The sequence below is a fragment of the Mycteria americana genome, chromosome 2 (genome assembly GCF_035582795.1).
Source record: "Mycteria americana isolate JAX WOST 10 ecotype Jacksonville Zoo and Gardens chromosome 2, USCA_MyAme_1.0, whole genome shotgun sequence".
Lineage (NCBI taxonomy): Eukaryota > Metazoa > Chordata > Aves > Ciconiiformes > Ciconiidae > Mycteria > Mycteria americana.
Window position 1 is genome coordinate 28415022 of NC_134366.1, and position 26068 is coordinate 28441089.

Sequence of the window (26068 nt, forward strand, 5' to 3'; positions counted from 1 at the left end):
TTTAACAAAGCAGAATCTCTTAAGAGTTGTTGGAAAATGTAAAGAGCTAAGGTTTCGATTTGCTTCCCCTCCGCCCCCGGTTTTATAATGTTCAGTCTTGAGAGACTTTTAAAACTGGAAGCTCTTAGAGATGACCAAAAAAAAAAAAAGAGAGAGAGAATGACAGCACACTAGGAACTCCAGCTTTTTACTTGAATAATATCTGAAATATTGAACAGAACAAGCTCTTCGTCCCTCGTCATTTGAATTTTGACTGGTATAGACAGTATTCACAAAGGGATTTTTGAAGTAAGTTAAATAAGAACTCCCTAATGAAAAAAATGCACTAGTTTGAAATCAGTCAATTTAATTACTGTGTTTTATGAAGGCCATTACCCATTGCTGATTACTAGGGTGATAAAATCTTTAAGCTTTGGTAGCCTCCATAGGGGGTGAGCCGATCTAAGTAGAGCAAAGTCCAGTCATTATCACCCTAAATACTTGTGTTTCTCATTACAATATTCATTACTTTAGGTTACTGTGGATGCTTTGAGGTCTTTATGTAAGCACTGTTTTATTCTCCTGTAGAAAAACAATGTTGTTACATTGATAAGTTAGAACCAAGCATTTCTATACTTTTACAGTTTAAAACAAGGCTTGGCTACACCCAGACATAGAAATGCATACATTTATGGCTGTAAGTACCCCTATACACTCCTATTGATGGCTGTGTGCTTGTCAGTACAGTCATACTAGTCTGATAAGAAATGGAAAAGGATATGCATTACCTTGTTCTTTCAGTCTGTTTCGGTACTTAAACAAGCTGGAATGGAGGCTTGTGTTCCTAATAACAGTCTTCATTAGGGAAGTACTTTTCAGGAGAGAAAACTGAGCCATGATCTAACTGACATAATCTGACTTAGCCAAGGCTGGTTGCTGAGGGTTGGAGCTGTTTATCTCCAGTGCCAGTCAGTCTAGGGCCTTGTGCTTCCCTTTCCCTGCCATCTCTTGCACATCATGTGGCATCACTGCCTCCCTGCCCTTCTCAGTCACCTTTGTCATGGCCTTCTGGCTTACAAAGCAGCTTCATAAAACCGATGTTATTTAAAAGATGACCTAAAATCATTTCCCCTTTTGTTTAAAAATGTGTATTTTTTAAGAGAACGCTTGAGACGTATCGGGGAGAGATGTGGATCTGGCCTACTGGGAGAGGAGAGTAGCCTGTGGAAAGAGGCTGAAGAACTTGGTGTGACTAGCCAAGGAAGTCTGAGCTTGGTGGCAATGTAGATGATGCAGGTACTTACAGAGATAGGAGTGCTTGGGGCCAGAGAGGAAGAACTAGCAAAGCTGAGGACATGCTGCCACCAGTGCATGTGGCTGCAAGATGGCCACGTATTTGAGTCAAAAATTAGAAGAATATTTTTAACTATCAGAAGACTGAAGTTCCAGAGCGGGTAGGGACAGTGGGAAGAACAGCCTCTCAAAGTGGAGCCTGTCAACAGGATTTTGTGGTGTGCTTGTGTGTGATACAGCAGTGGGTCGCACCTGGCGTACAGGGTCACTCTCCTGCCTATGCCATGATGTACGCTTGTTCTTGGTAACGACAGAGTTTCTTCTGTCTCTTTATATATATAAATGAACATGAAATTCCACTTTCATTTTACTACTGGAATATTACTTGTTAAAACTAAAGGAGGAAGTACCAGATTTTTAATGAAGATACCCTTTCTCTTATTTGTTGATTAGACAGTGGCATTAAATGGGCATTAGTCAAAACAGACAGAAAGGAAGGGTGGGGAGGTTAAACAGTCATCCTAAAAATTCAATTGATTCTTTATCCTTACCTTCCAGTTGCTTATGATGAAATATTTCAGTAGTTCTCCAAAGATAGCTTACTAGCTCCCTGGAGAATTTCACGGGGTGAAAAGACATGAGTTTCCAATATGATACAAATATATTTTATAAGAATTCCTCAACTCCTCATCATATGAAATAAAAAGCTTAAGAAAACCAGTCAACCAACCAACAAAAATCTGGCTCCAGTCCTTTTTATTCATTTGCACACTACTTTTAAAGCCAACGTATGTTTCCTTTTCCCTTGCAAAGGCCCAGATCCTCCCCCTGCAGAGAGGATCAGAGAGAACAAGCCACATGTGACAGGAGTTAATCATGTAGCTTAATGCACTATTAGAAGGCACTCAGATAACGAAGTGATGAGAGCAGGAGAAGAGAAGCTGTAAGAGAGTATTCCCTTTCTGTACAGTAAAGCCTGCAGGAGGGGGAGAAGGGAGAGCTGTATGTGACAATCTTCCTGCTGGTATTTTCCTGCTGAGCTGGGAAGCACTGTAAAGCGCAAGAGAGGAAGGAGAAAGGCAAGCTCCAGATCAGCCATACCAGTCCGTCTACTGTATGTTTAGTGCATTGGCACTACCGGTGGCTTCACTGCTAGCTCCTCAGTTACTGCTTCTCCTGAAAATCTTTCAGGAGGCTTAGTGGAAAAGATAATCTGGGTCCAGGCTTTCCATGGTAGTTGTAGGTGAGGCAGTGGAAGCTGGGCAAGTGCTTTAGCTGGTCTGCCCTGTCCTGACCCTGCATCCTGGAACACCGGAGAGGAGAGAGCTGAAGTCAATGTATGCTAATAGTGTCACGGAGTATGTATTTTAAATATCTTGTTAGTCTGTTGGGTGATATTGTCTCTGAAAGTTTTTACCCCCTTTCTGATGTAAAAAGAAGCGTTACTGAAAAATGTTCATAGCTTTAAGGAACAGAGAGTATGGAAGGGGAAAAGTACCAAATGCAAAATTTAGTTTAAGCTCAGTTTGTGTGCAGCAATTTTCAAATTTCATTTAAATTCATGTGTTATCATTGTGGTGTTAAAACACTTCTGAAACAAGAGCTGCTTTGTATAATTAATTTTCTTCATGATGCTTCTGTGGTTTCAACCTGTCACATCCAGTAGCAGTTTTCATTTTGAGAATCCTTAACTACATTTTCAATCTTTTTTTATGGTTTGCAAAATAGTCTGTATGTTGAACATGAAAAATATTTAATTCGTGGCTTGGAAAGTAATGGTTAAACCTAAAATACCAACTGAGGATAATTCCGGGCCTTAATACATCCTATTCAGTGGCTAAAATTCCATATTCAGTGTTTAATTTAAATGTGAAATGTATCCTCCAGTGCCTAGAGTGATGAAAAGACTATTTCTGAAATGATAAAAAAACCAACAGAACAAAACCCCCTGCTTTTTCATGGATGAGCTTTTGCAGATAATGGAATGTGTGCAAAATCTCAGGAAAGGCAGCAACTCTCCCGCAAACCAGAATCTTTGAGCAGTTCATAAGCTACTTTTGGTGAGAGTGCATTTGCCAACTGGGAGCCAGAAAGCCATGGCAAAAGTCCTTTACAGTTCCTGTTCTGCCAGATGTCCTGGCATGAATCATGGCGTGGACATGGCTGACTTGGTTTGGAAAGGAAGCAAGCTGAGCTGAAGACACCATGATTTATTTCTTCCCTGAGGCAACAGTCCTTCACTCTGCTGAACTTCCAGGGAAGCACCTTTGCCAGTGCAGCTACCCCACAGGCTGAAGCTCTAGTATTTCAAGTAAAAACGATGGGACAGTTCTTCCAATCAATGTAGTTGTCAGTAAAAAAAATGTAGATATTGGAAAGAACAACAGGTTGAAGGCTCTTTACCTTCTACTTTTGACCCATTTGGTATTTTTAGGCTTTCTAGTGCAATTATGGAACTGATAACGTAATTTCGTAGAGGAGGAATTTTCCTGATCCCTTAGCTCCAAGCATTAAATGTCCTGAAACACATGCAAAAAATTACAGGAGTTTTCAATGACTTTGAGAAACGGCAATCAAAGCAGGACTGAGATCCCCATGGGAGACGAATGGCAGGCAATGTGCCTCACTGTTTTTCTTAATCAACCTGTAAATTGATGGCATTACAGAAGTGGTGGAAAGGTAGGAACTGCAAGAACTTTGTCGCTTAGGGCACCACCTCTTTTGAAGCAAAATTATTAGCTTTTCTGAAGGATGGCAGATGCTCTTTCTGGTTCAGTAGCTGATTATGTTAAACCTCTTGTTTCCAAGGACTTAAACAGACCAATAGTCTCTGCCGTTGAAAGTATCACTCGAGGAGTTCCGTAGGAGAGGATCCCCACAATGTGACTGGTGAAAGCACTTTAGTGTGCTTAAGAGCAGGCTATAAGCTTATAGCTTAACATTTGTATTTTAAAAATAAGAGGTGATCTAAGGAAATGAAAGTAATCTAAATTTCAGCTTTCAGTCATCTCCTTCAAGATGACTGGTGACTACTCAATATTTTATCCTCTGTAGTCGTATCAAGTGCAGCATTTTGATACATTAATTGAGGGAAGCATAATCTGTTTGATAGCTTGGACATTATTCTTTCTGGTTAATTCAGGAGAGCCTGAGCCAACTCTGATATTATAGGTGGAACTGTAGCATTGTCTACAATTAAAGATACTTTCCACTTCCTTGTTTTCTTTTCCATATGCCCTATCAAGTTTTAATCCTTCAGGCTGAAGTTTTCCATAATTGGTTGTTTGCTTCCAGCACAGGTTTTGTTGTTTCTTACTTTTTTCTTTTTTCTTTTTTTTTTTTTTTAAAGATTAAAGACAGTGTCATAATGCAAAATGAATAACTGCTCAAATTGAGGGAGTTAGCCTTAACTCTGACATTTCCTATCTTTGAAGTGTTACGGTCTGCAGTCTTAATGTTCTGTTAACATGCATTTGTGTGTCATGTATGTATAATGTACGGACTACATTTTAGTCTGTTCTCCTGTTAGACTGGCATTGAGATGACTGATGCAGACAAAGAGCACTAAGTTTAGAAAAGAATTAATGAGCATTCAAATGCTTGAGGTCCTATGTAGGCCCTTTATACAGTGTATCTTTGCACATTACATAAATTATTAAAATAACACCATTGTTTGCTTGGTATTCAAAACATAATTTACCATCAACTATGTAACAATTCAGCAGCTACTGTTCTCCTTAGGAGAAAAAGTCGAAGTTTGCTGAAAATTGATTCAGTTTCTGTTTGAGATTAAGCTTTTTTTTGTCATATAAGCTAATATTTTGTCATCTTTTTACTATGGCAGCACTAGTTAAATCAGACCCTGCTGGTGAATTGCAAAGAAATAAATCACAACAGACATTAATCTAGATGAGGCCTAAGTAATTAACTTCATAGAAGGGTGGTGTATGCTGTGTCTGTGACACTAGACTGACTGCTGTGCATAGAATAAATGCAGTATTTAGGCTGCCTATGGTATTCCACCCCTTCAATTAAGTAAACAAATATATATAGAGCTACTCTGGAGTGTATCCTTTGTGGTCTAAACACTGTATCTTATTAAAATCATCTGCATGCAGTATGTGGGGTTTGAGTTCCTGCCAGTGGTTTCATCCATTGTTAACAGTGATGCTCGGCTCTCCCAAGAGTTAAATACAGTGGTACTATAGTTATGTGAAAAGGGTGCTCTTGGTTACTTTGGTGGCCATTTCGTTGCATGTTACCTCCCACTTTGTTTCCATCCATGTGTGTGGCATAGGGTGTTGCCTGGAAAAATATAGGCTTTTTCAGGAAAAAAAAAATCCATATAGGTTGAGAAAAATATCAAAGGCAGTCTGTAATTGATTCTGGGGGGCAAGACCAGGGCCAGCATAGGTGCGTGCCTGCCTGCTCTATGTGTGCGTATCAAGATATTTAATATTTACATTTACATATCTGTTTTCACCTCAACGATAGTGATAAAACATCTGTTGAACTCCAGAAGACAGGATCAGTTGCTTAAAGCGGAACTATAATTCTTGCTTTTCATTTGTAAGTATTACCATCCTCATTCTGCAAGTGCTCTCTTTTATCTGGAAAATTAGATCGATTGTCTGTTCTACTTTTTAGAAAACATCAAGCTGAAGTAGCTGTATTTTATCATTTTTAAAAATATTTTTACCTACAATGTCATAACTGCTTTCACATGTTAATCCATTGCACAAAGTATTTGCAGCAGATTTCTTTTCAATACAGCACTTAATTTTAGAGGGTGATATGGACAATATAGGTTGACAAAAATTCTGCTTAGAGAAAATAGCTAAAATGATATTCGCCTGAAGCTACATTTATTTGACGATGCTATTAAATTGAAAGAATATAAAAATGGTGATAAACCACATATACAAATAACTTAGTGTGAAGTCTGAGATTTTAGTCATTAAAGTTAGTTTACCAGACTTGCTGTTTTCCACAAACTCAAATTAATCTGAATATTTTCTAAGCTTTAATTAGCTATCTCTTCAAAGAGTGTTTAACTTGCCCTTCTCAAAACTTATAATAGCAATAAAGTATTTTAGAGATGAGAGGAACATTAATTTTCATATAGTTTTTATTTTCCCTGCTGGATATGAGATTTTTTTGCAAATATGGCTGTGTTGAAGTAGAGACAAGTAAACAAGATTGTCTAAAATAAGATCAGCCTTTGCCTCCAAACAGCAACAAACCCAAATGCAACTAATAAAAGATGCGTGTTAATCAGAAAATTTCTGATCTCTAGGAGCATGGTGACTAGCTATAGAAACCCATCAACTTAGATCAGAACAAGGTTTTCTATATACAAAAATAAGAAAGCATTGTACTTCTACAAAATGTGTTTGAACGGGTCACAGATTTTTGACTCGGGAACCGCTGTCACCCTTAGAGTGTATCTTGGACCACCATGCAGGCTCGTCTGCAAATGTCTAATTGAAAACAGTGTGTGGCAATACGGTTGCGCGGGCCGGCTGCAGACCACATACTTTGGCAGATCGTTCGAAGTCGTGGTGTAACGGTTCATTTTCAGATTCTCCTTTTACACCTGTGTCCACGGGATGTGTGTGTTAGAAGCGATTATAGACCATTCTGGTTGGAAAAATTCACCCCTTCAGAACAACCCCTCAGTCAGAGACAACGCTGAGGAAGTTTTTTGCTATTTTTGCTTTGAGGCTATTTTTGCTTTGAGGCATCTGAACTCTAGGTGAAGATAAAAAAAAAATGTGATTATTAACCTGGTGATTGGGATTGCACAATACTTTCAGCAGTGATCAACGCTGCAGGTTATGAACCAGTGTCTCAGTGCCAGGTAGATTGACCCGTGAGGTACAGTCATTAAAAGGAAACACAATAGGTTGAACACGGACAACTCTGCTCCCTTTGAGCCTATGGGACACTGGTTCCTCCAAAGTGGAGGCTGCTGCTGCTGAAATTGCATTTTATCTCCTTCTCAGAAGAGTCCCCAGCCCTCAGAGGAGAGCTGTGCTGGACAAGAGCATGGAGGGATGAAGGCAGGAAGAGTTTGTCCGCTCCCATCGCAAAGATTTACAGGCTCCAGGGAAGGCAAGGAGCCAGGAATAAAGTGAAATATCCTCAATGAATAATTCATTTGCTGGAAAGTGGTTTTTCAGGGAAACTGAAGCTATACAGAGATTTGGACAAATTGAGCTGAAACACTCTCAGCCATAAAAAAGATGGATAGGAGGGGAATATACGAAAATCTTGAAATATGTTGTAATATCTTATTTCAACCTTCTGGATAGATTCCTTTAAAAGGCATATTAAAGGTTTTTTGTTTTTATCTCAAAATCATTCCTTTTTCTTTCTTTTTTTTTTTAAATAGACCTAACTTAAAAGAGCAAATGTTACTAGAAAATGTTAAATGATCTGAAAATTAAAAGAAATTTATGTTGATGTGTGTCTTCAGGCACTGTTTTTTTGTTGCTTTTCTGCTTGCTTGGGGAGTCCAGCACTAGCTGACACAAATGGCAGCATCAAGAGTTGTCTGGTCAGAGCATCTCCTTTTCCTGAGTTCTGTCTTACAGTTTTAAGAGTAGTAGTGTTCAGTGAAGTTGCTAATAGCACCGTTTCTGGGAAAACATGGGAAATACAGTTTGTGGTTATAAGGTCTCTGGTGTATGGATTGGAAGCTCTGCACACACAGGAAATCTCTGCCTTGACGAGAAGATGGAGGAGGCTGTTCCTGGTGAAACTCACATTTGTGCTGCTACCTGCGACTAGCTGGCCTGGCGAGCCGCGGGGGAGAAGGCTCTGTTACTCTCTTACCAGATGCACATAAACCATTTCCTTGGTCAGTACTAGTGTCGAGGGGGGCACGTTGTTTGTGCTTCAGGGCTGGAAAGCTAACAGGTAAGTGAAGTGCTTGGCTAGAGTCATCACCCAGGAAACCCAGAAGCTTCAGAAGGTTAAAAAATCCAAGCGCTCTGTGGTGGCACCATGAGATATAGTTTTGTCATGCACTGCATAAATCATGTAGAATTGTGACACATCAGCAAGACAAAGCCAGGTGCTTGTCAGGAAGATGCTGGCGGTCATTTCCCTTGGATCTGGTCATTTTATCCTTTATCTACAGTGGAGAACAGGCACAAGTTGGTACAACCTTACCTTTAAACTTTACAAGCCTTGTTGCTTCAAAGTTTGCTGTAACCCCATGACTGAAAAATGAACTGAGGGGACCTACCATGGTTGACCTATGTGGCCCAGCCAGACAAATCCCTTCTTTCCAAATCTAGATGTTGTTTAGATCCTCTCCACTCTTGAAAGCACAGCTCAACACATTATCACCCCAAAAAGAAGAGGGTGAGAATGATACTAGAGACAGGGGGCTTCTAGCTGGCCAGGATCCAGCCACCTCTAGCAGACGGGAAGGAGAAGAACAAGAGGACGGGGAGATCTCAGCTCCTAATTCACAATCCTTTTGCTGTTGCACCCCATCATCTCACTTTCTAGGCCCTTTGTATTCTGTTCTGTCCAGTCAAGAATTGCCTTCCCTTGGTATATGTACGTATGGTGAACTGGGGAAGCACAGGCTGGGAAAGATTCTCATAGGTATAATGTTATTTATCTATAATAAGATAAACTGATAACTGTAACGCCTCGCAGGAATAAGCAGAAATCTATTTAGTGTTACTATCTGGAGGCCGCCCCTGGGCTTGCTGAAATTACCAATCCACCTCTCCAGTGCTTAATATTAATCATGGCTGCTGCGTATCAGCCCTCGTGTGCAGCACGCAGCAAGTCTCAGTCTGGGGGGCTCAGCTGAGCTCACTTTGCATGGGGGCCTGAAGACTGCTGGCTGGGAGGTGCTGCCCAGGGAGGCTTTCCTTTTCCAGCCCTGTTATTTGTGCTGCACCCATCAGCCAGGAGGAGTTATCTTTTCTTATCCAAAATCTGTTTATCTAAAAATCATAGTAATGGAGGTGGTGGAAAAATTAATTCTGAGAGTTTGCATCACGTAAATCAGTTTCTTAATATCAGCAAGAAGAACAGTTTGTGAACTAGTTTAAATGATAAAATCTTAAATGTGTTTAGTATTTAGTATGTTACATGTCTTTGTTATTTGTTATAGGTTACTGATCATGTAGGAAGCACTTACAGATACTCATAGATATTGAGTGCTTTTGGAAGAATATTTTATGAAAGTGAATTGGGGGAGGAGATCTAAAAAGTTGACAGCGATATAAAGAAAACTTTGATTTTTTTTTATTTTTTTTTTGAGAAATGAGAGACCCCAGTTGTCCTGAGTTAAATATCTTCACCCAATTAAAAATAGGTCACCATCCTAACATCTTGAGAAGATGTTTTTCTATACTGAATTCTCACTCCTGTAACCAGCTGAGCACGTGTAACTTCACAAGCAGAAGCAGATTTATTTGGATGTGTAAACTTGTAGTGACACTTGCAGGTTGATCTTTTTTCATATTTTAAAAGCCAGACAGAAGACAAAAGTACCTCTCTTCCAACAGCTTAACAGACAAAGTTTGGCTAAAGTCACCACTTGTTTTGATAATACTGGTTTTCCTCATTAGAATTACTATCTGACGCAACCTAAATGTATCATGGTATTTAAGTTAAAGCAGTGTGAGTAATTCAGTCAATTAATTAGGTGCGGGTAGCACTTACCTGCCATTGTGAAGGGATCAAAGGAGAACACTTAATAGCATTTATTTTCTTGTTCTGCTCCATACCTTACTGTCAGTTCATTCAAATAACCTTCTGACCCAAATATTAATATAAGTTATTATATTAAGTTATTATGCTTTGGTGAACATTTCTACCCTGCGTTGACATCATGACTGCTGGGACTTAACATGTGCTGCTTTGTAGTAACTGGAAGTGGACAGAAAAACGGCAAAAACACCAAACAAGTGAGGAACACCCAGATAGCTCTAAACCTCTGCCCTTCCTCTATGAAGTACCTCCTCATTTCTTCCACCCCTGCCCTGGTATTTACAGAAAAAACTTGTGCAGAGAAGCTGAAGGGGAGATTCCACAGACAGACCCAGGCCTCCAACACTTGTGGGTGTCAGTGTGCCCAGCTGAAGGAACTTGAATGGAAAATGACTGGAAGGGGAGCATTAATTCAGACAAGAATCTGAATTGGAGTTCGTGGATGCTTTTGTTTTTATTTGTGGTCTTTTGCTGTATAACTATTGTGGTTCGGTATTAGGGCCTTCACAGAAAGAAGTGGAGGGGGAATAAAAGTCAGTTTTTCCTTTGACTTCATTATTGCCAAGGTTTCCCTCCGCATCCCTGAGGAATTTATATTAGAGAGGTTTACTCTACTAACAGTCAATAGACTGTTAGCAGGATCGGTCCCTCGTTGAAAGCATGATGCAGTGCATGAGATTAAATAAGGTAAAATAAGACAAAGTTCTAAGTAATTAGATTGTGTGTGGGCACTGAATGTTTTCATCTCTGTGCTAAAGGTATTCAATTCAATCATTAATTGTTTTGTGAACGGAGTCATTAAAAACGGCCCAGGTCTTGCTAACACTGTCAGCTAACAGTAATGTGTGTAATGCATCCATTTGTGGGGAGACTCTTCAAGTCTGAGAGACCAAGTTGTTTTAATAGGCTGGACTTTGATTTTATTTGTCTGTGGCCATGCTGTGGAGTAAAGGAAATTAAATGATCTCAATGTCCTAAATATATTTCATTTTTTCCTTTAGAATGACATATTGTCTTCTCCAGCCATTTAATACAATGTAATGCTGTTTAGGACTTTAAAAGACAAGGAGAAATGAGGCTTTATTAAATTCAGTAAGTCCTTTGCCTAGAATATTGTTCCACTTTAATGATTTTACTACTTGAAATAAGTGAGACTCATTTCATGTTTTCATTCAACAGTTTGATAAATGATAGTGCCGTACACATCACAAGAAATAAAATCTTTTAGGACATAAGCAATAGTAACACGGAAATTGCTATCCAGCTGGTTTTGGTTGCATCTATGACAGAAGGATCTCTGCACGGTCCCTTAACTTACTGTACAGTAGCTTGTATAGGTGTGTGGCTGTGACCAAACCTGTGCTACAGGTACTTGTGTGTTGGTGCACTGACCTCCATTCTGGTGTTACATTTCCTTCTGCTGAAGGTTTTTGAAAGAACAGAGCTGTCTTTCAAATAAAGACTGTAACAGATCCACATCTGTGCGTGTGAGCGTGAGAGGCAGCTGTCTCAAATGATTTACTCCTGTAACTCTGGTCTCCGTTCCTGGGAAAAGTAAAGGAGAAAAATGCAGAAAGTGGAAGACAAAGAAGGGAAAACCCAGAGAGTGCAGCGACACCTATTATTGAGGGCCGAGATGGCTTTTACACAGACTGCATTTCTCACTCTGTAGCCTCAGTAAATGCTAAACTGTACTATATTCAGTGTTTCAACAGGCAAAAACCCAAACTTGTTGTACACCAGCCCTTCATAATATAACTGAGTCACTGATATATGCACTATATGTGGGAAGCTTTAAAACACACGCTATGTTTTTCCCCAAAATATTGGACGTAGAGGCAAAGCTAGATACAAAATAGTTGCAAAACTCATCGGCACCAGTGAGGTATTTAGATCCAGTATTGCAAATTCCTGTCCATATGATTACACTGAACTTGCAGCAGTGTACGTGGAGCTTTCACACGTGGTTAACGTTGGGCATATACACAAGCTCTTTCCCCAGCTGGGCTTGCTAGTTCATGTAATAGATCCTTTGCTTAGTCTCCAGTTATATGTATCGCTGTTGGGATGTAAGGAGAGGAGAATAATTTGACTGTATTCCGGTACAGTGTACCATACAGCCTCGTGTGCACCTATAATCTGCTAGTGCCAAATAGACATAGTTAGCCAGCCCATCTGCATGGCATTTTTGGTGGTGTTTTAAAAGAAGTCAGTACAGACTGAATATTGGGTACCACAAACTGGTTTAGCTAAGGTCATACTCAGTTCTTTAGTCTAAAGCCATCCATTTGCTAAGGTGGACAGCAGTTTATTGTATACCCCATAGTTTCCAAACAGTTGCCTTCTTCACTACCAAGCACTGCGTAATATCTTGAAACAGTTATTTTTTCGTATTATATTCAGGACAAAATCACAGGGCTCCAAGAGGGCAATAAAAATGTGCATGGTTCATCTGGATGCTTGTTGCTGTTTTCTGGAATTTGGGTTAATGAAAACAAAGTTTGAGAAAACTGCTTGCCTTTTTTTTTTTTTAATTATCTCAATTCCAGCTTGCATTATCTTCCACAAATTGCAGTGTTGGATCCAGCTGGAAATGACGGCAGTATTATTTTGCCATAGCACTAAAGCGTTTTGTCTGGAAGTTTAGCTATTTAGATTACACGTCCCTCTTGAAGCCTAATGTTCAAGAGCTCTTCATTAGAAACATCAATGGTATTAAATGGAAATGATCTTGCATGATGATATAAAAAATCAGACCAGTAATGCAGTATCCAGTTGGTATAACATTTCCATGATAATGCATTTCTTGTAATTGTGAATTCCTTAACACAGAGGAGGGTAACTAAAATAACGCAATATATTTATTTTACTATTAAGAGCTCTAATGAACTTCAGGAAAATAGTTTCACTACAGTGTCGTAAAAGCTCTGTTACCTTGAGCACATTGACCTTGGTCCTGCAAACAATTACACTTGGGCACAGCCTCGCTGACTTCAAATGGCCAGCTCATGTGTGTAAAGTTAAACATACGTGTATATACTTGTAGAGATCAAGGCCTCGCCTTAGTTTGGAAAATCTGGAATATTTTAACCAAGGGGTAGATTTTGCAACAGCACTCCAGCAAGAAACTTTTCCTTAAAATCAAGCAAATAAAGCTTTTTTTCTCTGCCACTGACTGCAAGAGCTCCTTCTAGCTGGTACCAAATAGGAAGCTGCCAGATACATCCTGGGAACTCGGCAGCACTTTACAGCGTAACCAGCCCACGGCAGGTTGGTGAGGCCCACGCCTCGGTCCTTCACCGTGCACAACCGCACTGATTGCAAGAGGAGCTCTCCTCAAAGGAGGTGCCTCGATTTTGGGCCAGAGAGATAACACCTCTCCCCATGTGGTCTCTCAATTCCCTGTCGGTTTCTCCCCCAGCTGGCTGTTCCGCACAACGATGAATGGACCCGCTTCGCTCGGACCCTGGTGGAAATCCGCGCCAACCGAGCAGACAGCGAAGAGGAAGGGGCGGTGGAGTTATCGGCCTAGAGGAAGAGATGGAGCAGCGCCCGCTGTCACCAGAACAGCAGCTTTCCCCCGCTGAGTACGCCGGTGTTCAGTGTCAGAGTCAGTCTTGCTGTGGCTTTTGATGCCAGTGCACATGCCAGTATTGCTCAAAGCATTCCATATTAATCACGCTGCTTTACACAAGGCTGAAAATATCCAGAGCATTTTCATACTTTATATTTCTGTCTGAAAAGTAAGAAAGAAAAGACAAATCAACCCTTTATGGGTTTAGTTGTTGCCTTTTAACTACTTAGTAGCTGTATTTAATAGCTAGGAACCCCTGGTTAAACTTGTGCTCACATTGCCCTTCTGGCATAGTCCTATTAAATCCATATGAAGCCAGATATGATTATGTGCAGATGTGGTGTGCTTCACTGTATGGGACTGGGCCAAAGACTTTAGATGTGGTGTTTCACATGGTGACTTACATTATGAATGGATGTACTATACGAAAGTTGCTGCTCCTTATTTATTGCGGTGTGCTGCATGGAACATATTTATTTGAAAGCATTAAAATAAACGATCCTAAAGCATGTGCATAATGAGAGAACTGCATTGTCTGTGTGCTGCTGTAGAGGTTACATTAAAGTCCACATAACAATTACAGTACATCAGTTGTGCTTAAGATGTAAGATCTATAAAGGTTGGCTTGAGTGGATGGAATGAGTTTCCTTTCCTTTTTTTTTTTAAGATGCCTATTATTTCTAGGCACTTTAACTATATTTCAAATACAGTTGGTCACTGATACTTGTCATGCAAGTTAACACTAACAGTCTGACAAAGGGTTGTGGTTCCCGAGTATGACACTAGTATTGCCAATAAAATGTATCGAGCCCGTTCTGTCGCAGTGTGGTTAATCTTTCCTTGCCAGCAGTGCTCAGCGTGTTCATTACCGGTCACTGGCGAGGCACGGGGAAAATGTGACTGCCCTGGCTCGCAGAATGCTCATGCAGCTGCTATGTAAATAGATACCTTCGGCTACAGGGACTGGCCAGTAATGGACTTGCATGCATCACATCCCGCTACAAATTTTACATGAGCAGACACTAATCCATGTCAGCTTCTAGGCTCGATTTATTTTTATTTTTTTTTCTCCACCCCTAGCTGTGCATGCTTACTTGCCCACATGCACACGCAGAGCAGCACCATGCTGCCGTATGCACTAAAAGAGAAGGAAAAGGAAAGACAAGGCCTCCTCAAACTGTCTTGAGAGACAGGTTGGGATAGGGGACAAGGGAATCGTCTCCTTTACGACAAACTCTTGTGGCTTGAGCAAAGAAATAGGATGCAGACTGATCTCATTGAGTGCTGTGGCCCAGAGGGATGTTGGTGAATGCTAACCTTGGTGGTGAGGCTGCTAGTTTCGTTCACATCACATCATTATGCTGAGCCAGAGCACAGCTCTGACACCTGAGCTTAACAGTGGTTCACGCTCACTTAGGCAGGTGAGCCATTACAGCAAGAAGCACTGAAAATCAGACAGAAAGAAAGATTTTGTACGTAAGTTTGCAGGGAACTGCGTCTCGTCTTTGGGCAGTCATGCTGGGGAATGTATTATCTAATGCTCTTCAGAGCTGTGGTCAAACCCAGAACCACTGGGAAGTCTCTGCACTGCTAAAAGCCAGAGTAGGCTAAGAAAATGAATCCTTTGGAGGAGCTGGATTTCCCTTATCCTCTTGGTGGTTAGAAATAACTCCCAGTGAGAGTGCACGGGCTAGTTTCTTCTTCATGGTGGGACCTGAAGGTACATTCCCAGTGCCTGGGGACATGCAACCTGAAGCTATCTCCCAGCGCCCGCGGAAGCGTCCTGCCCATTGAGCTGTGGTAAGCGGGGTCTTCCCCCAGAGGAACTAGTTTGCACAGCACAGATAGATCTGTCGTTGTCTGGTGGGACACGAGACCAGAGCCATGCCTTAGGGAGCCTTGTGTACCTACTGCTCCCCGGGCTAGGGGAGCTGTCCTGAAGAACCAGCTTGGGAGCTGTCCTGAAGAACCAGTGTAGCACTCACAGCACTTTTGTAGCTTAGAGGGAATGCTAACAACCAACCAGGCAAGACACCTCTAAAGCAGCGGTTTAGACATCGTCTCTGGGTTGTTTTTTTCCCCAGTTTCTCCCTGTTTTCCTTTCAAAAAGCATACTTAAGTGTTGTCTACGTATGTGGGCAAAGCAGATGCGGTGCAAAGTGGAAGGGGGAGGCACGCTTTGGCCATTAGTGGGTCACAAGGTTAGGAACACATGCACACGCAGATACACAGCAAACCACTGCTGTCACGGGGGAGAAGAGAAGAAGCTCGCTACCCTTCAGCCCCCTACGGTAAATCCACATCTGAAAGCATGGGGACACCATGCGAGAGAACGCTGCGGTGTAAAGGGAAGGGTGGTTAATCGATGTTGTCTCCAATTCATCGTAACCAGTGCAGTGGAAACAGTTGGCAAATTTGCTTCCACTTTTTCCATATTACCATTCAGTTTTTGGAACCTAAGGGGGGGCTGCATGTTCGCCTTCCAAGCTCTCCCTACTTTATGGCATTAATAGCTTGTAAAATGGTTTTAAGAGCAGCCTCAGAAGACGTTCAGCCTTTGCTGCTGTGTGCAAATGAATATGACCAAAGTCCCTCTTGTTTTTATTTTTCTTTCCTTTTTTTGAGTGGGGTTCAGCAGTACACAGAGGGAACAAGGAAAAGATCCACATTTCCACAGAAATGACCAGGTTTGTATATACAGAGCAACAACATGAAAGGGCCATTACCTGCAGCTGAAGCAGATGGAAGAGCACCCAACAAGAACAAGAGGCATTTACTCCCCTTCTGCTGGTTGTGACTGCCATGCAGTGGAGTTTCTGACCAGCCCTTATTGCTGCCCTTCAAGAATCTCCAACAATTTTTGTTTGATTGATTTTTCCTGCTGCTAAACAAATAGCTCCACTTCACTGCCTTTCCAAAAGAGCCTGTATGACAAGATGTTCCTCAGTATCTGCCCAGTAGGGAAACAATATCTGCTGGAGAGACAACACAGCAGGGCATAAGCACTCCAGGAGGTTCCTGGAATGCAATGATGGTAACTTCCTTCTCCAAGTGATAGAGAAGCCAACAAGGAGACGTTCTATGCTGGACCTTGTTCTCACCAACAAGGAGGGGCTGGTGGGGAATGTGAAGCTCGAGGGCAGCCTTGGCTACAGTGACCATGGAATGGTGGAGTTCAAGATCCTTAGGGCACCGAAGAGGGCACAGAGCAAGCTCACTACCCTGAACTTCAGGAGAGCAGACTTTGGCCTCTTCAGGGATCTGCTTGGTAGAGTACCATGAGATAAAGCCCTGGAGGGAAGAGGAGCCCAAGAAAGCTGGTTACTATTCAAGGATCACCTCCTCCAAGCTCAGGAGCAATGCATCCCAACAAAGAGGACGTCAGGCGAAAACACCAGGAGGCCTGCATGGATGAACAAGGCGCTCCTGGACAAACTCAAACACAAAAAGGAAGCCTACCAAGGGTGGAAGCAAGGACAGGTAGCCTGGGAGGAATACAGAGAAATTGGCCAAGCAGCCAGGGATCAGGTTAGGAAAGCTAGAGCTCCGATAGAATCAAATCTGGCCAGGGAGGACATCAAGGGCAACAAGAAAAGCTTCTATAGGTACTTCGGTGATAAAAGGAGGACTAGGGAAGATGTGGGCCCTCTCCAGAAGGAAACAGGAGACCTTGTTACCCAGGATATGGAGAAGGCTGAGGTACTCAACAACTTTTTTGCCTCAGTCTTCACGAGCAAGTGCTCTAGCCACACCACCCAAGTCGCAGAAGGCAAAGGCAGGGACTGGGAGAATGAAGAACCGCCCACTGCAGGAGATCAGATGCAAGACCATCTAAGGAACCTGAATGTGCACACGTCCATGGGACCTGATGAGAGGCATCCGTGGGTCCTGAGGGAACTGGCGGATGAAGTTGCTAAGCCACTCTCCATCATATTTGAGAAGTTGCGGCAGTCTGGTGAAGTTCCCACTGACTGGAAAAGGGGAAACATAACCCCCATTTTTAAAAAGGGAAAAAAGGAAGACCCAGGGAACTACAGGCCAGTCAGTCTCATCTCTGTGCCTGGCAAGATCATGGAGCAGATCCTCCTGGAAACTATGGTAAGGTACATGGAAAATAAGGAGGTGATTGGTGACAGCCAACACAGCTTCACTAAGGGCAAATCATGCCTGACAAATTTGGTGGCCTACAATGGGGCGGGGTTACAGCATTGGTGGATAAGGGAAGAGCAACTGACGTCATCTGCCTGGACTTGTGCAAAGCATTTGACACTGTCCTACACAACATTCTTGTCTCTAAACTGGAGAGGCATGGATTTGACGGATGGACCATTCGGTGGATATGGAATAGGCTGGATGGTCGCACTTAAAGAGTTGTGGTCAATGGCTTGATGTCCAAGTGGAGACCAGTGACGAGTGGCGTTCCTCAGGGGTTGGTATTGGGACCGACGCTGTTTAACATCTTTGTCAGTGACACGGACAGTGGGATTGAGTGCACCCTCAGCAAGTTTGCCCACAACACCAAGCTATGTGGTGCAGTTGACACACTGGAGGGAAAGGACACCATCCAGTGGGACCTTGACAGGCTTGAGAGGTGGGCCCATGCGAACCTCATGAAGTTCAACAAGGCCAAGTGCAAGGTCCTGCACATGGGTCAGGGCAATCCCAAGCACAAATACAGGCTGGGTGGAGAATGGATTGAGAGCAGCCCTGAGGACAAGGATTTGGGGGGTGTTGGTTGATGAGAAGCTCAACATGACCTGGCAAGGTGCACTGGCAGCCCAGAAAGCCAACCATATCCTGGGCTGCATCAAAAGAAGCGTGGCCAGCAGGTCGAGGGAGGCAATTCTGTCCCTTTACTCCGCTCTGGTGAGACCCCACCTGAACTGTACGGCATTCAGCTCTGGGGCCCCCAACATAAGAAGGACGTGGACATGTTGGATAGAGTCGAGAGGAGGGCCACGAAGATGATCAGTGGGCTGGAGCACCTCTCCTATAAGGACAGGCTGAGGGAGTTGGGGTTGTTCAGGCTGGAGAAGAGAAGGCTCCGGGGAGACCTTATAGCAGCCTTCCAGTACCTGAAGGGGGCTTACAAGAAAGATGGAGAGCGACTTTTTACAAGGGCATGTAGTGGCACGACAAGGGGTAATGGCTTTAACCTGAAAGAGGGTTGATTTAGATTAGATATAAAGAAGAAATTCTTCACTATGAGGGTGGTGAGGCACTGGAATGGGTTGCCCAGAGAAGTTGTGGATGCCCCATCCCTGGAAGTGTTCAAGGCCAGGTTGGGTGGGGCTTTGAGCAACTGGGTCTAGTGGAAGGTGTCCCTGCCCATGGAAGGGCGGGTTGGAACTAGATGATCTTTAAGATCCCTTCCAACCCAAACCATTCTATGATTCTGTGCTAAATACAAAATTACCCTTTTTTTTCAGCAAAGAGAAAGCACCTTCTCCAAGCTCTTTTGCCTACAAACATCCAGAGAACAGAAGCAAGAGCACGAAGAGTATGCCCCATGCTCTAGCACTGCTATGCCTGCTCTGGGCATGGAATGAGTTAGAAAACAGCCTGGCTCTACTTTGGGGCTGTTGCAAGTGAGCTTTCTGTGGAGGACAAAAACTGTGTGCTCGGACTGAGCTGGAGAGCACATCATAACCAGAAGGGTAAGAAAGAGCAAACCCAACCAGGGAAGAAGCAGGCAAGTGGCACATCAAGATGAGCAATGTGGGCTAAGAAGGGAAAGGCTGAACTGAGGTTTAGGATGGAGGAGAGGACTATGAGGTGGCTGTGGAAGAGACAACTGTCCTGTGCTTGATGAAGGGAAGACCAGAGTCTCCCTTGATTTCAATGCCAAGGATCAAAGCCACAACAACACAAGTGAGAGGCAGAGGAATGGCATGGCCAGGGTGTCCTGGTTTCGGCTGGGACAGAGTTAATTTTCTTCCTAGTAGCTGGTATAGTGCTGTGTTTTGGATTTTAGTATGAGAATAATGTTGGTAACACGCTGATGTGTTGGCTGTTGCTAAGCGGTGTTTACACTGGTCACGGACTTTTCAGCTTCCCATGCTCTGCCAGGGGCACAAGAAGCTGGGAGGGGGCACAGCCAGGACAGCTGACCCCAACTGCCCAAAGGGCTATTCCATACCATATGGCGTCAGGCTCAGTATAGAAACTGGGGGAGTTGGCTGGGGGGCAGCGATCGCTGCTCGGGGACGGGCTGGGTGTCAGTCGGCAGGTGGTGAGCGGTTGCATCACTGGTTTTTTTTCCTGGGTTTTGTTCCTCTCTCACTTTCTTGCTGTTTTCCTTTTTCCTTCTCATTACAATTTATTATTATTATTATTTTGTTGTTGTTCCAATTATTAAACTGTTCTTATCTCAACCCATGAGTTTTCTTACTTTTGCTCTTCCGATTCTCTCCCGCATCCCGCTGTGAGGGGAGGGTGAGGGAGCGGCTGCGTGGCACTTAATTGCCGACTGGGGCTAAACCACAACGCAGGGACTTGGGATTTGTTCTGAAAGGAGCTGCGAAAGGACACGGGGAGACATGGCAGGTGGCAGTGGGGGTGGGAGCCGAAGGCATTAGCTAAAAGGGGAAGCAGGTTTACTTCACCTTTGCGACATGCACTCTGTTCAAGAGACCCCATGGTAACAGAGGAAGAAGATGATGGGCAGGGCACACTGAAAGAGCATGTGCACAGCACTGGCCAGCCTGGAATCTGGCCAGGACACACAAAAACCGAGCGTGGGGCTGGAATGCCAGGCCCATCATGTAAATAATAGCATTTGGACCAAGTAGATGTTTGAAAGGTGAAAATGAAATGCGCTACCTCCCAAGTCTGAGAGCACCACAGACATCTCCACGGAAAGGCTGTCAGAGCAAGCGTTTGCTGCTTGAGATTAGGCTCAGCAGAGTCGCCTCAAGCCTGTTACTTCAATGAGAGAAGGCACGCGGGACAAATGGTGCTGGGTCGCAATGGTTCAGGAGCTGCAGCATTTTCCACAGGGTACTCAGCAGTGCTCCACAGTGAATCTTCCGAGATGAAAGGTACTTCCTCCTGGGTCTCGAAACCAATGCCCCAAGCATTTGCTACTTCTGAAAACGTAGGAGCCCCTACCACGTCCTTGGAACATCATGAGCTCTTACTGCAAATGACAGCCTGCATTTCTGGTGCTATGCAAACAACTGGGAATAGGTTACCTCCCACAAGACCTATGGGAAAAGCTCTCAAGAGTTTTAGCAACCTTAGCTACAAAGCAAACACAGCAGAAGACTGGAAACCCCTCACAGAGCAAGATGGCATCCCACGTAGAGTGGGATGGTCCCCACTGACCAGTGACAGACAGAGAAGACTCTGCTATCACCAGGGCAGCATCAGTCCTAATGAAGGACTTGGTGCCTAACGGTGCCTCTTCCAGGAGTAGCAGCCTGTCCTCAGGAAGCTTAGAGGACTGGTTCTCCTTCAAAGCCATAGAGAGCTACTTCGGTAGTAGCCTCACCATGCCGGGTACGCACTGCTTGCACAGCCTGGGGCGTGAGCGAGCACGGAGGGAGGCCAGGCAGCCCTTTGCAGTATAACTGGAACAACCAGAACAAATCGTGCAAGCAATGGTACTGCTTTCTAGGGCGATGAGGAATAGTGCGAGGAGCAGTTAAAATAATGAATACGCATCTTAAAATGCCATTTCTGTCTCAAGGGCAACAGACACCTTGATGACCTCCTCGCTTTCAGCACTGGGAGCGGCTGCCCGTGCTCCCAGCCCGAGCTCTCCGCTGCCCACCGCGCAGAAAACAGAACTGCCCTACGGCACGCGGCATTAAAGAAACCACTTAATCCCAGGCTGCTTCTGTGTTATTTGCTGTGTTTGAAGCTTTCTGGAGACATTGAAAATACGAATGTCTTGAGATTTCTATATTTTCAGCCATTCGATAACTTACAAATGATCACCGTCTCTGGAAATCATCTTCTAGCTTATGCAAAAATGGCAAATATTTCAACCAAAAACAGAGTCTGAATTTCACAGCAGTGTTTAAACAGCAGGGCTGGACAGTTCCTGTTCGTCCCTCTGCCACGGGTGCGCTGGAGAGTTGAGGAGCTCGGCAGTAAGCAGTGTGCCATGCGTGTACATCGCGGAGGGTACGGCAGGGACATTCCGGAGCAGGCTGTCCCCTCCTAAGGAAGATGCAGAGTGGTTTGTCAGGTTTCGTATTTTTAGCAGGTTTAGAAAAACCTGCCCAAGTTATTTTTGAAGCCTGTGGTATGTTTGCTCACAAAAGCATCCCTGCAAACTGTCAATATTAAGTCAGCTTAAACCCAACCCATTCCCTGGGGACCAGGCAGAAAAGCATCCCTCAGCTTCTGCTGGACCGAGAAACACAAATATGGGGTAACTGCTTCAGAGACGCCCCCACCCCACTTTCATGCTGATAGGTAACATTACCAATATTTGATCATTTCTTTTTTCTGTAAATCCTGCCACGCGAGGTTACTTTTTATCCCATTCCTCCCACACTTTGCATAACCCACCCAGAAACCCGAAGAGGACAAACATCTAAACATTGTCCTCGGGGCCCTTTGTTTGTTTGTAAGGCAATCTGACAATTTCTTGGCCTGTAAGCATTTCAGAGCAGGAATGCATCCTTTTGTGTCTGGAGGAAGCCGACTGCGGGCACAGATCTTCCCCAAGATCTCTGGGCAGAGCTGTAGCGTGCTTTGAAACGTTTTGAACTGGGTTGCGTGTTAATGAAGCAGTCGCTGGCTCTCCAACCCTTCCGCCCCTGCCTCCATCCTCTACTGGCCCTGAAAAGAAGGGCAGAAGGACCGAACAACTCCCCAAAAGACAGTAAATGGGGAAGGAAAGGGCCACCATGGGGGGTGGTGGGGGTGTCAGTCCAGCCTTGCCCATCTGCCTGCCAGGGAGAAGATGAAGGCTGTGGCCTTCTGAGATGGACCTGCCATGGGAGAGCTGTGCCTGACCTTTGTCCCTGGGCTGGGAGCTTTGTCCCTTCATCCCTGGAATAAAGGATAAGTCATAAATATACTGCCAGGCCTGGGAAAGAGAGGGCACCAGTAGGCAGGGGAATCGGTCCGAGTTACGATTTGCTTTGTGAAACACAAGCAACGTTCTTTATCACGTGAGCCAAGAAGTTGTGCAGGTCTTACAATAACCCAGCTCTAATTCCTCGTCCGTTCCCGGCTGCAAGGCCCCGGCTGCGTTGGGGTTCGGTGTTAGGCAGCAGAGGGACGCGCTCTGGCCGGTGCAGCCCGGGCGTCCCTCTCCAGGCTGTGCAAGGAGGGAGCAGCTGCTGGCTGAACCCATGCACGTGGCCAGGCGCTTTCTCTCCCGGGCTGGGGGGGACATGCCGCTCAGTACTCAGACATCTTCCTGAGCTGCTCACTTTCCATAGAAACCCTTGACAAGGTACGTCAGGCAAAAGTGAGGGATGAAGTGTAAAACCAGCTCCTAAATAGCCTAAAATGTCAAATGTCAAGCACAGGCAGCTCCCAGTGAGAAAGTTTGACTTTTATGACAAGCCTTAACCAAAAATCCTGACAGTTAATTCTGGAGTAATACAAGGGGCAGCTTTTTTTTCCCATTTCTGAAACGAAGGAGCTGTCATTTGGGGAGACTCAGATACACAGGGTTGAGAGGTAGCAGCTGGCGGCTGTCAGAGCCCAGCGCAGTCTCTGCACACTGGTTTAGCCAGCCTCCAAGATGCAGCAGCAGGCAGATGTCATCCTCTCCCCTCGCTTTCACATGCAGATGTACTGCAGATGCTACTCCTGCCACGACTCCATTTCACTGGTAACTTCAAAATGCAAATCAGTCCAAGAGAATAATTTTCATGATGACCCAAACACAAATACAATAATAGACTGATTTCCATTTCAGTATTTCCACAAGTTATTGTACAACAATGTGATACTGCATCCCTAACTCATTCTTCTGCAAAGATATTGCATCTATGCATTCCCTCAGCACAGTCAACATTGAAGGCACCCCCCCCCTACCCCAAGAAGGCAAGCAAGACCAAATTCTTCCTGGTCTTAAGACGTATCACAGAAGACACCCAACAGTACCTTCAACTGACTAGGGAGTCAGGCTGTTCATAACGCATTAACCTCCCCCCAAAAGTAAAGGTCAAAATATCAAAGCTTACTCCAATCCTGGTTTTTGACTGAGGAAAAATTTCTTTTTTTCAGTGTTAACTACACCAACAGATGTCTTTCCTACACAGGGGAATTCAGGTAATTTGTTCTCAAGCTGCAGGTGTTTTTATAGCCTACATGTCCAAATATTAACTTCATCTTAACCTAACTTTATAACTGGAGTTGAACAAGACATTTGATGTACTACACTATTTCCATAACAGAATACCATGTGTGCATCTGTTTGAAAGGTTTATTTCTATCTTCATAAATACATAATTTTCTAAACACTGTGCAAGGCACCAAAAAATTAAGTAAAATCTTTTCTTTTAGAGTATTTTAATCTCTTTTGACTCAATGAAGTAAATAAGAATCTGAAACCACCTATTTGCCAATTACAAGCCAGCAGTTAAGGCAGGTACCATTGATACAGTGCATGAATTTTCTATTGCAGTTATTTAAACAAGCAGCGTTTTACTATAGAAGTGCATATACAAACTGAATTCCAAACACCAGCAACCCAAGATAGGCACCTAGTTATGAAATTTCCTTGTGTGTGTAGTAGAATGCCAAAAGTTCTGCCATAAAGTGCAAAGACTATGGACAATAACACTTTCTTTTGAGCATTTTGATACCAGTAACATAATACAACGGCTAAACATTTATAAATGTGGTTTCCATTACAAAAACATGTTCCACATAAAAGCTTCATAATACAATCCAGAAACAGAACTTGTGCGTGTACATATTTAAAAAGTTGAAGCTGTACTGGCATACTTAGGTACCGGGTATATATTTGCTGACCTCTACAGACACGCACTAAGTTTATAACCAATTTACATGTACAGTCAAAATCATTCCGCTTTGAGCACCGTGATATCCACTGAGTTTTTCCATTTGAGTGACGATGTGCGACATCTGCCCTGGTAATCTGCAACCGAGCATTGCCTGTAAGATGATCTGGTTCACAGCTCTCACCCAGCCCTCACCAATAAACGGAACCTAAAATTAGTGTCGTCCCAACACAAGCACATGTCAGATGTGGACAAATACATTCATGGTCCCAAACTTAAAACAACTGGTAAGAATTTCACAGTGATCTGGTTAAGGAAGCACAAAGACAAATGATTACATTTAAGATGAAAATTGCCTTAAAACTCAAATGAAGCTAAACTGTTATATGATGAGAAGCTAAAGGAACAAAGTATTAACCAATTAGAAAAGTGGCTCTTTCCCAACTAATAACAAAAAACCTACAGCAATAAACTTAGGGTCCTACTGCTGCAGCAGCCTTTGAGGTAGGTGGCGATGGCTTAAACCGAGGTAGGTAAAGTCCAAACTTGTTTTCAATCCCTGCAAAAGTGGCAACTGCCAATTTATAACCACCAACGTGGTCAGGGTTAGGAGCAGGGAGCGTGATCCTAGATTTAGGAACTGGCTCTGATCCAGCTGGTTTTCTGCAAAATAATAAAAATAATAAATTAATTTCCATAGAGTAAAACCAGTATTCACAAAAATCTCCTCCATAAAGTAAGCTGAATGAGACATCTGAGTGTACCTCCCAGTAAGTAACCAAATTAAATGCTACAATGTAATGAGAAATACCCTGTTTTAAAACCTTCCAGAACAGTTAGGAGTCTTCATGTTGATTAAGTACGGTCAAATCCAGATAAAATTTGTAGTGCGTTAATCAAAACTGCAGTGTGGGGGAGCAGGGGTTCGTTAAGTCTCTGCTACAGTGCACAACCAATCCAGGGACCTAGCAGAGTTTACATCGTTTTTGTGGTGGCTTTCAAACTACTGTCCCCAAAGCTTCGTAAATGGTCTGCAGCTACTCCTGGGATCACGTTAAAGAGCAATACGCACATCCATCTGTATCGTCAACAAAGACAGGAGGCAGAGCTGAAGCTCCAACAAATAGGTTTTGGACTTGGTGACACCTATAGACTTTTTTGGATGTCAAATGCCCTGCCTAATCAGGGGCACAGCTCCTCCACCAAACTAATGAGGACTAATGCAGAGCGCATCCTGACCTGGCAGGCATCACGTTTCCCCTGCACTTATAACCCCAGCCCATTACTTAGCCTCTCACTGTCTCTGTTTACACTAACACAGGTCCCTAGTTTCAAATGGTGATATAAAATGTGGCAATGTCTTGCTGTGAAACAGGTACTGGAATATCATCCTAACCTCCACCAGTACAGCATGGCTTAAATAATATTTACAAAGCCTTTGCAATGTGTCTTCTGTAATAACAAGACCCTGACTCTGACATGTCGAGGAGCACCAAGACCCACACAGAACCAAGTGCAGCTTCAGGGTCCCAGGCAGATTCAG

The 26068-nt window shown here is 43.5% G+C and overlaps 2 protein-coding genes across 5 annotated transcripts in view; one reads left to right on the top strand and one right to left on the bottom strand.

The window, feature by feature from the left end:
* Window positions 1-14394, top strand: part of DYNC1I1 (dynein cytoplasmic 1 intermediate chain 1) — a 196757-nt gene extending 182363 nt beyond the window's left edge. For all 3 annotated transcript variants that reach the window (XM_075492855.1, XM_075492856.1, XM_075492857.1), the window contains exon 17: window positions 13436-14394. In XM_075492855.1, the coding sequence (XP_075348970.1) occupies window positions 13436-13546 (111 nt within the window). In that variant the 3' untranslated portion in view covers window positions 13547-14394. The remainder of the gene's footprint in view (window positions 1-13435) is intronic.
* A 9282-nt stretch (window positions 14395-23676) lies between these two features.
* SLC25A13 (solute carrier family 25 member 13) overlaps window positions 23677-26068 on the bottom strand; it is a 102668-nt gene continuing 100276 nt past the window's right edge. Inside the window, exon 19 of one of the 2 annotated variants that reach the window (XM_075492860.1) lies at window positions 23677-25188. In XM_075492860.1, the coding sequence (XP_075348975.1) occupies window positions 24999-25188 (190 nt within the window). In that variant the 3' untranslated portion in view covers window positions 23677-24998. The remainder of the gene's footprint in view (window positions 25189-26068) is intronic. The other variant, XM_075492861.1, reaches the window with a different exon arrangement.